At 42.7% G+C, this 14358-nt stretch overlaps 1 protein-coding gene across 1 annotated transcript in view; it reads right to left on the bottom strand.

The window, feature by feature from the left end:
- STK39 (serine/threonine kinase 39) overlaps window positions 1-14358 on the bottom strand; it is a 324624-nt gene that overhangs the window by 189325 nt on the left and 120941 nt on the right. The window contains exons 9-10 of the mRNA XM_081242627.1: window positions 8766-8814; window positions 8598-8663 (exon numbers count right to left, since the gene is read on the bottom strand). Of these exons, the coding sequence (XP_081098753.1) occupies window positions 8598-8663; window positions 8766-8814 (115 nt within the window). The remainder of the gene's footprint in view (window positions 1-8597; window positions 8664-8765; window positions 8815-14358) is intronic.

The following is a 14358-nucleotide window of genomic DNA, read 5'->3' as shown; positions in this document are numbered from 1 at the left end:
TCAAATCATATCTTCAACACTGAGATTTTTCTTTCTGACATGAACTATGTAAAACATAAATGTTAGGTTACTGTGATCTGTTAACAGAAAGTATAATTTAAAATGAAATTGGAAATAACAAGTACTTAAACCATCACCCTTCAACCTCCTGCCCAGTAAAACAAACAAACAAACACCCCAACTGACTGAGGTGCCTAGTACTCGGTGCTAGTACCTAGTAGTTCAGTAGGGGCCTAACATACTTTGGATCCTTCTACTCGAACCGAACCTGAGACCTTCAACCAAGCTGGAAACTTTTGCTCAGCTCCCGGTCCACAACCACAGAGAATTAAAAGCCATCGCTGCCCTCTACTGGGCAGACTTGGAACAAAACTAAAAATCCACCCATCAAGCATTTGAATCACCTAATTTCTTCTCTGGTTTCTTGATAATGTATAACCTTCAATATCTTATAAATTAATTATAAGATTCCAGGAGGGAAAAAAAAAGCAAGTCTGCAAAAATTCAGTCATTTTCCCTCTTCATTGACTCAAAGGAAGAGACTAAACAATAGCAAACTGGGAGGCTGGCTTCGGATTCAGCCACTACATGACAGCATGACCTTGGTTGGGGCCCAACCACCCTAGGTCTCAATTTTCAGTCCTGCAAATTGAAGGATCGCAACCCAGGAGACATTTATGATCCTGGCTGCTCTTTACCATTCAGATTTCAAAATATTCATAGCTTTTTCTTAACCAGTCTTAATAATCTAACATATGATATCCTCTGTCCTATTACTTAGGACTTCATTGATTATTATGTCTTCAGTAATGAGACAGACGTAAACCAAGTGTTTTGCATGTGCATGAAGGCCCACAATAAGTGTGAGTTTCCCTCTCTCCCCTCCCCAGGTTCCCCCATTGACCAGCTCCATGACCCTTTCCATTCCTGTAGTACATATTCTATGCCCATATCCTGAAGTATTTATTCTCTGCTACTCTTTCAGTTTTCCAGGTCTTGGGATGCTTGCACTGTGTTCCCCACTGAAAGGTGAGTTTCACTGGCTGGACTGTGTCCTTTATCTGTCTGCACCTCAGTGTCCACTACTGGTAGCAGTGGTTGCAATGGTAGCAGCTGTTACAGCAGCAGCAGAAACAGGAATAGCAGCAGTTGGTGCCCCCAGCAGCAGCAGCAGTGAAACAGGTTACAAAAACAATACTGGGGCTTCTCTGGTGGCGCAGTGGTTAAGAATCCGCCTGCCAATGCAGGGGAGATGGGTTCGAGCCCTGGTCCGGGGAGATCCCACATGCCGCGGAGCAACTAAGCCCGTGTGCCACAACTACTGAGCCTCTGCTCTAGAGCCTGCGAGCCACAACTACTGAGCTCGTGTGCTGCAACTACTGAAGCCTGTGCACCTAGAGCCCATGCTCCGCTACAAGAGAAGCCACTGCAATGAGAATCCCGCACACCGCAATGAAGAGTAGCCACCGCTCGCTGCAACTAGAGAAAAGCCCGCGCACAGCAACGACCCAACACAGCCAAACTTAAATAAATAAATAAATAAATAAATGTTTTTAAATAATAATAATAATAATAATAATACCTGCCTTACCTGTCTTGGAGCACAACTGTTTAAAATAAATAAGGAAGCATATACGAAAGCAATCCAAAAGCTGTAGAAGGATAACAGCTCTGTGTGCATTTAATTCTTACTATTCTTAGGCTCTTTACAAACACACATCCTGCACTTCAGCCAGTAGAGGGGATTGCTACAGAGAGGGAATGCCCTGGCCCTTGCCCACTGTCAGTACTTTGATAGGGCAGAAAAGAACACGCGAAGACAGGTGAATAGGCAATGGTGATGAAATAACGACCGTCATTCTTCCCTTCTTTCTGTAGGCTTCCATGGGCGCTTACTCCATTCCACCCAAAGCAACAGCAATAGAGAAACACCCACATCACCCATCCCCACCTGCCCGCTACCAGGCCGCTTTCCTCACTCCCTATTTCACTACATATTTCTAAAATGCCTGTCTCCTATACCCGCAAAAATTATTCTCCTTATTTACATGATAGTCACGGCATCCACTGTTGGACTGAGCACCGCTATGAGTCAAACACAGCACCAGACTCCCTGAGCAGATCATCTCTCACCCCCAGGGCAGCACAATGTCCGTGTCCTTGGCTCCATTTGACAGATTAGGATCAGAAAGATTAGGCAGCTCACCCAACAAAGGACACAGATCCAGCTGTTTCCACTTCCAGACCCATTGCAGAGTCTGGAGCAGCACCATTGCCACCTCCCACCTCAATCTGAACGTCACACGCTAGCAAGGGGTTCCTTGTCTGCAAGATTGCTCAGAAATCATAGGGAAATCCTATCGTTAACATCCTATGAATGCACAACCATAATGACACCAAGCAGATATGTTTCCTTGAAAAAAGACTAATGACCCAGTACATTCACTTTACTTTTTAATGTTTAATATAAAGAAGGAATGTAATATTAATGAATTCTTCCTATTAAGAGGTAATTGCGTTTACAGTGAAGAAGCTGGCAGATACCTCCTTACACATGTGGCAACATCACCAGTAAAGGCCTAAATCAACATGATATGCCAAGAGGAACGTGGCATCACTTCCTAGATATTCCCGTCAAAAATGCATACACTGAGGGCTTCCCTGGTGGCGCAGTGGTTGAGAGTCCGCCTGCCGATGCAGGGGACACGGGTTCGTGCCCCAGTCCGGGAAGATCCCACATGCCGTGGAGCGACTAGGCCCGTGAGCCATGGCCGCTGAGCCTACGGCGTCTGGAACCTGTGCTCCGCAACAGGAGAGGCCACAACAGTGAGAGGCCCGCGTACCACAAAAAAAAAAAAAAAAAAAAAAAAAAAATGCATACACTGAATCTAATCGTGAAGAAATATCAGATAAACCCAAACTGAGGGGCAGTCTATAAAATAACTGTCCTGTACTCTTCAAAAGTGTCACAGTTGTAAAAGGAAAAGAAAGACTATTCCAGATTAAAGGAGACTAAAGGAGACATAACAACTACATGATTCTGGATTGGATCCTGGACCAGGTAAATGACCAATGGCAAAATTGGCAAAATTCGTATGAGATCTGAAAATTAATCCTGTCACTGTTAGTTAATCTCCTGATTTTGACAATTATACTGTTATGTTAGAGAATGTCCTTGTTTTTAGAAGATACACACTGAAGTATATTTAAAGATAAAGCCCATCATGTCTATAGTTTTGAAACATTCCAAAAGAAAGAGTGCGAGAAAATATATACAGAAATATTTGTACTATTTTGGTAACATTTTTTTTTTTTTTTGCTGTACGCGGGCCTCTCACTGCTGTGGCCTCTCCCGTTGCGGAGCACAGGCTCCGGACACACAGGCTCCGCGGCCATGGCTCGCGGGCCCAGCCGCTCCGCGGCACGTGGGATCCTCCGGGATAGGGGCACGAACCCGTGTCCCCTGCATCGGCAGGCGGACTCTCAACCACTGCGCCACCAGGGAAGCCCTTGGTAACATTTTTGTAAGTCTGAAATTATTTCAAAACAAAAAGTAAAAACAGTAAAAGTTATCAATACATGTCAAGTATTAAATAAATGTGAATTGGAATATTCCTACCTACTGATTCCTAAGCACACACACAGGAGGATCAAAAGGAACCAACAGGGCTTCCCTGGTGGCGCAGTGGTTGAGAGTCCACCTGCCGATGCAGGGGACACGGGTTCGTGCCCCGGGAAGATCCCACATGCCGCGGAGCGGCTGGGCCCATGAGCCATGGCCGCTGAGCCTGCGCGTCTGGAGACTGTGCTCCGCAACGGGAGAGGCCACAACAGTGAGAGGCCCGCGTACCGCAAAAAAAAAAAAAAAAAAAAAGGGAACCAACAGTCTTGCATCCTTAATATGAAAGCAATCTTAGAGACGGATGTAAGAAATTCTGGTACCCACAAATACCACCCTAGTTTTTCCAACTCACAATGGTTCCACCCAAATGTAGCAGTGATACAATACCCCTTTCCTCCTTCTGATAATCACTAACCGTTTCTAACTTCTCAATTTCATAATTAAGAAAATTCAAACCAAAAATCCTCCAGTGACTCCACTTCCCATGAAAACACAGACAACCATAATAAAAAGATACCCTGTGTATTACATTTACCCACCTCATCCTTTCTCTGACCAATACACGTTTGGCTAAGCAGTTGGCATTTAGACATCCCTTTGTCCCTGCCCTGCCCTGCATCGATGGGTTTTAGCCACAGAAAAGTATATGATATGAGTGTGAGTGTGGTGACTCAAGGTTCATTTTGCTAACGTAAAACAGAGACATCAGCCAACTCTGACACTTAGATGTTCCTACAGAAAGTGCACACAGCCTGAAGCATCTGCATTTGATTCGAACAGAATGACTTACACCTTCTCCACCCAGTGATTCCAGTAGCGTAAATGGTTGAACACCTCGCAGTCAAGCTTTCAAACCTCACAAGATGGCTGGAGACGGGCTGCTAAAAAGCCACATGAGAAGGACTAATGGCTACCTTTTCTTCTCATGCACAAGGATAAGCGAAAAGTTGAAAAGAAGTTATACAGCTGAACTTCACCCTGTTCTCATGGGTCATTATTAGCACACTCTCATTTAGAAGTTACAGAGTGTGCTGAGGTCCAGAAACATCCAATCTCCCATTACCCTTTATCACATTCCTGGGGTCAGACAGAATTCCTATTTCACAGACAGAAAAATCAAGGCAAAAGAAAATTAAGATGATCCCTAAACAACACTACCTTTTAGCAAAAGAACCCAGAATGGACCAAATACGCTGCCTTCAAGAGAAAAAAAACAAAAAACCCCACAAATATCCCTGATTTCTGCAATTATCGCATCCAAAAATAAAAAACCATTTTATGTCACTAAATTACCAGAGAAGCCACACTGGTCTGTTTCTATTTTTTAATATTTTTTTCCTGATTTAGAGGAGTCATTGCGGATGCAGACAAGATCACATACCCACGTGGAATTATGTGGCTCTCAACTAATGCTTCACATTCTGGGCAAACATGAATACGATAAGCCTCTGTCTCTGTCACACCAAAAGACCACGCTGATGGACTCCATAGGACCTCCTGAGAGCAGCTACAATACCAGCCCTGCTCTCTCTTAAATATGAGAGTTATTCATGTTACTGAAAAATAGCTCTTAATTTTGCTTACCATAAAGGAGGAGAAGCAGAGACTATGGTTTATGACAACAAATTTCAAATCAACATGGTTGCCTAAATATCCAGAGCTTGGTCAACAGGCCCAGCTGTCACATAAACACTGATATCTCAATGAACTGTCTGTTCCTGTTTTAAAAACAACAAACTGAGGTGACAAAAGTCAAGGGACCAACATCAACAGTTATCCTCTAAGGAACAAATCCCCACCAAGAAACTAGAGCATCGTCAACTAGCGGGCACCATAGCAAACAGGAAGGGAGACAGCTGAGCAGATGCCAATAAAGACAAGTCCAAGGATGAGTAACACAAATAACACTAAGGACTCCCCTGTATCAACTTTTAAGTTAAATTTACTTAAACACCGTAAGGACCTAAGACAAGCAAAGGCATAGTGCCACAAAGGTTTTCAACGCACATGGCTATTAAAATAATATTCACTTCCTAGTGGCCAGTAAGCCTGAATGAGGAGTTTCAAACAAGGAACAGGATGGTTGCTTATCAACATCATGAGCCCAGGGGAATGAGGGCAGTTTGTCTATTATTAACAGGAAGCCTAGGAACAAGTATATGCCAAGCACTTGGGGGGTTCAAGTGAGAGACAAACAGAGTTTCAAATGATCTTTCCTTGGTCCACTGAAGCATGTGTTCATTGAGTCAGCAGACATTTTGTGGGCACTTACTATGAACAAGACACACACTGACTGATGCTGACCAGGACAGTATACATGCCACGGAACCTACTGGCAAGGTGTAGAGTATAGTTGATAACCAAAGTGCACTTTAAAATGAGAATTGTGACAGGAAAACAGCCAACCTAATGAAGCTGGAGAGCCAGAAGAGCATTATTATGGGCCCCTGTTCTTCTCTATTAAGATGTTTAAAGAACTAATTTATATTCTCCCTTTCCTCCTTTGTGTGACTCTCAGATGTGTGGCCATTTTCCATTTGAAGGGATGGATGACAAAACAATCCCTGAGGAGCTAGTAAAAGGGCAGAAGACATGCTTGGAAAATCATAATTCCCGAAACTCTGGCTGCTTATTGTTTAAGATACATGCAAAATGGAATTTGGAATGCACAACACACTAATATGTAATAAATAATCTAAATTTTAAAAAAAAGAAAAGGAAAGAAAACCAAGTGAGAGCCTGAACAGAGTCTTCATTGATGGAATCTCAAAGGAAAGTACGGGTTATGTAGTAAGAACTAGAGATGGTTCAGGTTTTGCTGGAGTTTAGAATATAGTTGACCCTTGAACAACACGGGTTTGGAGCACACAAGTCCATTTATACATGGATTTTTTTCAATAGTAAATACTACAGTACAACACACCCACAATTCATTGAATCCGCAGACACAGAGGAACCACACATACAGAAGGCCGACTATAAACTGTACTCTGATTTTTGACTGCGCAGAGGGTTGGCAGGTTGTTCAAGGGTCAACTGCATAAGGCGGGAAATTGAAATGATGCCATGAATTCAAGGCTAAGGGGCTTGGACTTTATTTGATAGGAACCTTTTTTCCCCCATTTATTTCCTTTTGTTTTTGTTTAATTTTGGAAACCACTTTTGAGCAATTAAGCACCACGATTAGAAAGTTAATCTTGCACTAGTGTCTAAGGAGGAATGGGTGGGGGAGGAGAGTAGTTAGAAATCCACTGCCAATGTTCAATTAAAAACAGGAGGAAACGTTCCAAGCAACGCTGCAGAGGGAAATGTGGAGAGGACTTGGAGCGGGTTTAGAGGGGGAAGACAAAGAAGGAGGCCTAAAAATCATCCCAGAGCTCTGAGGTCGGGTGGCTCAGAAAGCAGCAGAGAGCACAGGGAGATGAGGTTTGGGAGGGAAGACACACAGTTTGGAAACACTGCACAGGGGGCTGGAGGTGTGAGGCTGGAGCTCCGGTAAGGATGCAGGCCTGGGAAAGTTCCTCCCGGGGAACAGCGACAGGATGAGATCAGAGGGAAACCAAAAACAATGTCCTTTGGGGACACATACTGTACAAATCAATGGCTTTCTAACAGCTTTCTTCAACTCTGGTTGGCGTTTTAGTTATCTGATCAAAAGGCCCCATTGCTAGACTCCGACACCCCAGAGCAGTGCTCCAGGCACCTCCTTCAGCCCTCTGGATGGAGCCCTCGCACTCGGTTGGGCACTTTGACTTTCTGTTGCCTCAAACTGAAGCTCCAGCTTCTCTGTGCTGCCCTGTGGGATGTGCCACTCTGATGGACCATCACTAGAGGTTCACTTTTCCCTCTGAGCTGTCCCAGAGGACTACCCTGGCTCAGGGCTGCGCAGTCAGCACAGCAATCCCCCATCCCTGGCCCAGGCCCACAGCCCGGGGACCAGCCCACTCCAAAGGATTCTGCGGGTCCAGGAGAGGGGCTCGACACCCACACAGAATGGGTCATTTCTTGAAGTCTATTTTAAAATCTATTTAAAGCAATTCTAAAGCATCAGCTAAATGTATTCCATACCCAATGTTTTCGAAAGGGCAATGTCTGGAAGTTAACAGTCCAAGTTACCCACACCTAGGCATGATGAGATGCAATCTCTCATGCCTATTTCTTTGTCAATTTTATTTACAGAGCATACAACTCAGATTCTTATCACCTTTCCCTGTAAACATTAATTGTAAAAAGAAAAAAAAAACCAAAGAAGCTTCCTCTTTCTAAATCTGTTGACTACACCAATATTTTAAATTATAAATATCTAATATAATTTTCAAATCAAACTAAACCAAACCAAACCAGAGGTTAAATTTTGTTAGGATTCATACCATGATGAAATCTGTAATAACAAATAAGTAAAACCCTGGGTAAAAACACATAAATAAATACACTCACACATACATACCATTAAAAAAAATCTAAATACTAGAATGGAAAGTTTTTCAGGTAATTATTAGCATAATTTAGTTCACACAGCATAGACTAAAAAAAAAATGGGTCTTTTATGAGGAAGGAACCTATAACCCACAGATATTCAAAATAACCATTAAAAACAAAAGTTTTGTTTTTCGTTTTGTCATTTCAAACTGATTTAAAATGACTGTTCCTCTTCAGTAAAATCCCCCCGCCCAAAAGATATTCAAAGATATTTTACCTCTCCAGTGTTTAAGCCTCAACACAAGCCCCTCCCCTCTGACCTTCCTTAAACAGGCCAATAAGTGGAAAAATGAAGTCATTTGAGCTTCACACCCAAACACATAGCAGCAGGCTGAGATAACCAAAAGGCAAAATTCAGTTATCTGAGTAATCGCTGGTCAGATAACCTCTACACATATCCTGAGTATGTGGAAATCTTTTTCCTATTTTTCTATAGGCTCCATTTCCCTGGATGGGGAGCAGCTCCCACTGGGGCAGGAGGGCTCATGGCACTTACCTTTTTGGCTCTTTGGGCTATGTCTGGTGTTCTTGTAAGCAGCTTCTCAATCAGGTACTCTCTGTTCTGCAAAACAAATATTCCCAACAGTTTAACATCAAATACAATACACTGAAATTCATAGTGATTTCAAAATAGCAGATTTACTTGGGTTTTTAAGCATGTTACCTTGGCTTTCTGGAAGAATTTGCATTTTAAAAGTTCTGCTGCTGTGGGCCTGAAAGATCAATAATAAATTAGAGTTGAAACAATGACCACTCAATAAAGACACTGCCTTGACGAAACAAGTTAATCCTAGAGTCTTTCTGGAAGACCAGTTTCAGGAATAGCAAAGCCACAGACTAAATTAATCATTGGCTGGCACCAAATTAAATGGTGCCAATTTTCCAGTTCCTTCCAAACACCTCTACTGCAAAACTCCTCCTCTACATAAACTCCTGTAAGTTAAATATCTGGGGCATGATCAATCTTCCATCCTTCACCCTTTCACTTCACTAAGGGAATTCAGTGTTTCTAAAAGGTGGCAGACTGACACGTCTGTGAGCTAAATCCCTGTATTTATTAAGAAGCAGTACAAGCTGCGATATGACCCTATCGAAGAAACTGTGTCCACAGTGTTCTATGATTCCCCAAGAACAGCAGTTTCTGCAAGGGGATCACGCAGCATGTGTACAAGCTCTGTCTGGCCACCAAGTAACCCAGTCTCAAGGGTCCATGGACTATTGTTTTTCAGGGGAAGGTAATTAATAGAATGGTGATCAACAGAATGCAAATTCATTTAAAAGCATTATGGGATTGGTCTGATTGTTTCCTCATGGTGTCATTTAACTTGTTTCTCTGTCCTGTATTTCCCATAAAATGCAAGTTGGGTCTGAAGGCTTGGCTAGGTTGACACAAGCATTTGGGGGAAGAACACGTCATAGATGACACACATCTTACTGCAGCATGTGGGAGGCACATAATGATAGGTTATTTCAGCGGGAGGGATGCCAAGTTTAACCGCGTGGTCCCCAGGCCCAAGGTCTCTCCACAGTAAAGGTAAGTTTTTGCCACTGCAACGGGCAAGTATTCTGTTGGATAATACATTGCCATGATATGAATATCCTGTTCCGGATAAACTTTCACCTGATGATTTTAGCATCTTTGCCTTAAATAATTATTTCACTGGAGGTGGCAGAACACTGATTTTCTACTTCTCTCGTTCCTTCTACGTTTAATAACTGGCACTCTTCCATAAAGAATAGCTTCTTTCATCAATAGTTCCCACAGCCATGCAGGAAGAATCACATATACCTAGAGGATAGGACAGTCAGCAAGACAACTGGTCTGATTTCTTCAAAAAGTCGGTGTCACAGAAGAAAAGGGGAGACGTGAGGGGACTGTTCTAGATTAAAACAGACTTAAAGGAACATACAACCAAATGCAACACATGCCCCTCTCCTGAGTCCTGATTTGGACAGGACGGGGAGAGGCTGCAAGAGACATTTAGAAATAGAGATAGGTGAGTGTGCTAGGTATAGGACAACTTTAGGAAATTACTGTTCATTTACTTAGTGTGGAAAAGCACTGTGGTTACGTAGGAACGTGTCTGTATTTGGGGGGAATGCAGGCTGAGGTATTACGTCTGTTACTTATTTTCAAAGTGTTCAGCAAATAAAATGTGGGTAAACAGGGACAGCAGATATGGGAAATGTGAACAATTGCTGAATCTCGGTGTTGGTGTAGAAGCAAACACTGTACAATTTTTGCACCTTTTCTGTATGTTTTAAATTTTTTCATAATAAAAAACTGGGAGGGAGGAGGGAAGCATGACTGAGTACCATTAGGTCTCCTCTCAGGCAGTGACTGCCAAAGGGACCAAGACTATTGTGTTAAGGGGATCCAAGTTTAAAGGCAGTCCTCACACTTGAAGAGATTGGAAACCAGTGCTTTGAACCAGGAAGCTCCAATAAAATGTTTCCAGGGACAAAACCCAAGCGTATAAAAGAATTAGGAAACATCATTAAGTGCAATGGTATACAAACTGTGTAAGTCTGCAGGGGCCATAAACCGTATTTCTGTGCAAAGAAATTTTCTCTTTCAATTGTTATTGCTCTTTTCCTCAATTTCAAGTGGAACACTGGTTAGGGGTACCTAACAAAGAACTCCAAATCGCCATAGCCACTGCAACCAAGAGCCCCTAATTGCTAACTGCTTGGAGTAAACAAAGGTCTAAACAACAGGTGGGCCACGCTTTACATTTTGTGTTCCGTATCCCTTGGTAAGCTGGTTCAAATTCATGAATTTGTACCTTGGACCTTGTTTTTGGACCTTGTTTACCAGGCACTAGAACTAAAAAGGATAACTGAAGTGATTTAACTTTGGTTGTCTCTTTAATGTAGACTACTCTTAGTGATTACTGGCAAAGCTTTTGGCTTCCAGCTACTCCAAACTCATCATTTCATTCTCTCAGTAAATATATACTGAGCATCTGCTGTTTGTCAGGCATCATGTTAGGTGCTAGGCCCACTCTAATGACTATGACAGACATAAATACTTCCCTCAGCAACTTACGATCTGGCAGATAAGAGAGTGTGCTGTCAGACTGTAAGAGGAAGGTCAGAACATTCAAACACATGAATTGTGTTTGGGGAAAGGAGAGGGCTACTGAGAAAACATATAAGAGGAACCATGACACAAGGGACCGACCATGTTTGGTTCCTTACCATATAAAACCAAATTTTAAAAACCAAGAGGCATACAAAATAACTTGGATTTAACTTTTTAGAGTGAAAAGAAAAGAAACCTAAGAAAATCAAGATGATGAAGGAACTCCAGGCCACTCTCTTGGTAGAAACCCTCATCCCCTCTGGTCAACATGGTTACAACACAGCCTCCCAGTGAGTCTGTCTGCCCCTTCTCTCTTCCTCATTCCAACCCATCACCCACACTGCTCCCTAGGTGGCTTCTAAACGAAAACAATTTCTTAGCCCTCCCAATGGATTTCAGTGGCCTGAGACCTCGACTCCTCCAGCCCCATTTCCCAGCACACCCCACGTGAACTCTACCCTCCAGCTATGGTGATGGTCTCCGCCATCTCTTGCTCTTTCATGACAAAGCACACACTGCTTTTCTTGCTTTAGAATGTTTTGTGGCCAACTGGCATATCTTTGCTCATCAGTCAAGAACCCATTTAAACGCCATCCGTCTTCAGAGGTGTTTCTCCCAGGTCCTACAAGTAGCGGAATTCATTGCTCCCACACCAATCCACCACACTTTGCAATAATCTGTTCCTGTATCTCCCTGCCTCCACCCCACTAGGTTATAAGCCTTTCCAAGAAAGGGACCACACAGTATTCATTTTTTATATCCCCAAAGCCTAACACAGAGCACAAAACTGCTACAGCTCAGTTTCATGCTATAACCAAATATGGCGTAAAAGTGATGCCACTAGACATTGGAGCCCCAAACCACAGCTTCTGGAGCCAGAGTTAGTCAGCACTCTAAGCATCTACTCAATATGGTAGAGAGCAGGAGAATGATGTAATGAAAGTAAGACTCAGGCTAACAAAAAAGAAAAGGCGAGGGATGTGTCTGTGCACAGGAGGCACTGAGGAGGCGGGCCACAGACAACCCGCTCTCTCCTCCGCACCCCACCTCCTGCCTCCTCATCCCAGGGTCAAGTGTAGGACCCATGTAGAGAGAAGGCTGGGAAATGCCAGGCACACCTGGAGACACAGGGCTGGGAATACTTTCCCTTCCCCAGCAAGGTCATTTCTATAGTAACCGAAACTGTAAAGGGGAAAAGCATGCTGCAGAGAAAACTTTCCTCTGGACTCCACCCTTAGCCTTCATCAACAGATACAAAAACACAATGACATGAGAAAGGAGAAGTGGTTTAAGAAGGCACACTCCTTTTTTAACAGGCTTAATATTGACGTTAAATAATAGGTAATTTCTACTCTATACAGAGAACTGAATGCAGGTGTTGAATTTTGGAGTTGAATCCTACATGTGCCAAACTACCTCCATAAAAAGCATGGAAAAGTGGAAAGTGGAAAGGATGAGGAAAATGAGGGAGGGAAGAAAGTGATTAGAAGGTATGAGAAAAGCCAAGATGTGTGCTGCCCATCTGATTTTAGGGGTTTTGCGTGTTTTGTTTGTTTTAGTCTTATGCTATAGGAATTACTAGTGTAGGGTTAATGTGGAACCATCAGTGCTGCCTGCCTCTTAGCCGAGTACGACAGAAGAAAGAATTCTGCAAGCACCATTCTGTCTTACATGTCCACTAACAGTTATCAAGCAATACAATATAATGTAAACACAAACACCATTTTACAAGAAATGCTAAAATGCTATACCAGCAACCAAAATGATGGGCCAGGCTTTGAATAATGATTCAATTTTAAATCCTTAAAAACAATGCGGAAGTCTGCAAGTACCAACATTCTCAGAAGAAAATCCCTTAAAGGATTCCAATACATATGGATGAACCAAAGTCCACTGAGACTTAACATAATTTTCAAAGGATTCAGGATGAATATGATACAGTTTAAATAGAAATTAAAATGCAAATTTTTAGAACTAACAATACATTGACCTCTGTCAGAGCTGCATTTCTCACCCCACCCCTTCCCTCAGAAGAAATATTCCAAGTTTTATTTGTTTCCAGTGGATTTATCTATGCAACATCCACCCCTTTGTTGCTCCAAAAAAATGATAGTTAACTTTTATAGCTGTCATCCATATGAAGTATATAACCTTCAAGATTAAGGCTCATTTTTTTTAAGAATAGCAAAATGTTCTGCTGTGCAAATATAAGCAAATCTTTACCTATGCAAATGCAGGGCACAGACTTGGATGAGGCAAACAGCTCTGACACCCAGCTCTCAGGCAATAGGAAAGTTCCACGAGCTCTCAAGGTTGACAGAAAGCACAGTTCCTTCTCAGCTAGCCTGAGGGCTCCAGCATAGGAATGATTCTGTCCTGGTCACTGCTCCCCTGTGATATATGTTTTCATTCATTGCTAAAAAGGTATTCGGCAAGACCAGGATTTCAGTGCTAGTCAACTGCTTTTACATTACAAGCAGAGGATCTACATGCTGACAACAGAAATAAATACAATGATCGGAACTCTTGCCTTCACTCCTCAACCCACTCCAATCTGGTCTGGCTCCGAAACTCTTTTCAATGAGTCCAAATCATCCCCAAATTGCAAGCTCCCAACTGTTTGCAGGTGTTCAAGAAATACCACTGGGTACATAATACAGACCAGTCACTGTGGACAAAAAGAGACATAGAAAGGTGAGAGGCACAGATCCTCCTTCTAAAAAACTCAGAAACTCATGAGGAAATTGAATATGTGAGTCAATAAATGTACACAGTGTGATAAGTGCTACAAGAGACATATCATCAACATACTGCAGGAAACTCGAGGTTGCAACAACTCTACTTGGTCAGGAAGAAAAGGCAAATAATGAATGGCAATCCCAATTTCCTGAATACTTAGGAATGCTCCGGCACTGTGTTCTCTGCTTTAAGGGCATCATCTCCATCCTCATAGCAACCCTATGACGTGGTGTTATTAGGCCCATTTTACAGACAAGGAAACTAAGTCATGCAGATGATGTAGGGCTAAGGAATCGCACCCAGATGTATCTAACTTTGAGAACCTGGGGCCTTTGAACTAAGTATTGAAAGACAGGTGGAAGGGGGACAGGAGAAGAGGAAAAAAATCTTTGGACAATATAAACAAAGGCAGAGAAGATAAGAAATACTCGCA

Source organism: Mesoplodon bidens, assembly GCF_964165515.1.
Source record: "Mesoplodon bidens genome assembly, chromosome: 8".
NCBI classification, from domain to species: domain Eukaryota; kingdom Metazoa; phylum Chordata; class Mammalia; order Artiodactyla; family Ziphiidae; genus Mesoplodon; species Mesoplodon bidens.
The sequence above is the reverse complement of the archived record's forward strand: the minus strand, read 5'-3'. Positions and strand labels throughout refer to the sequence as shown.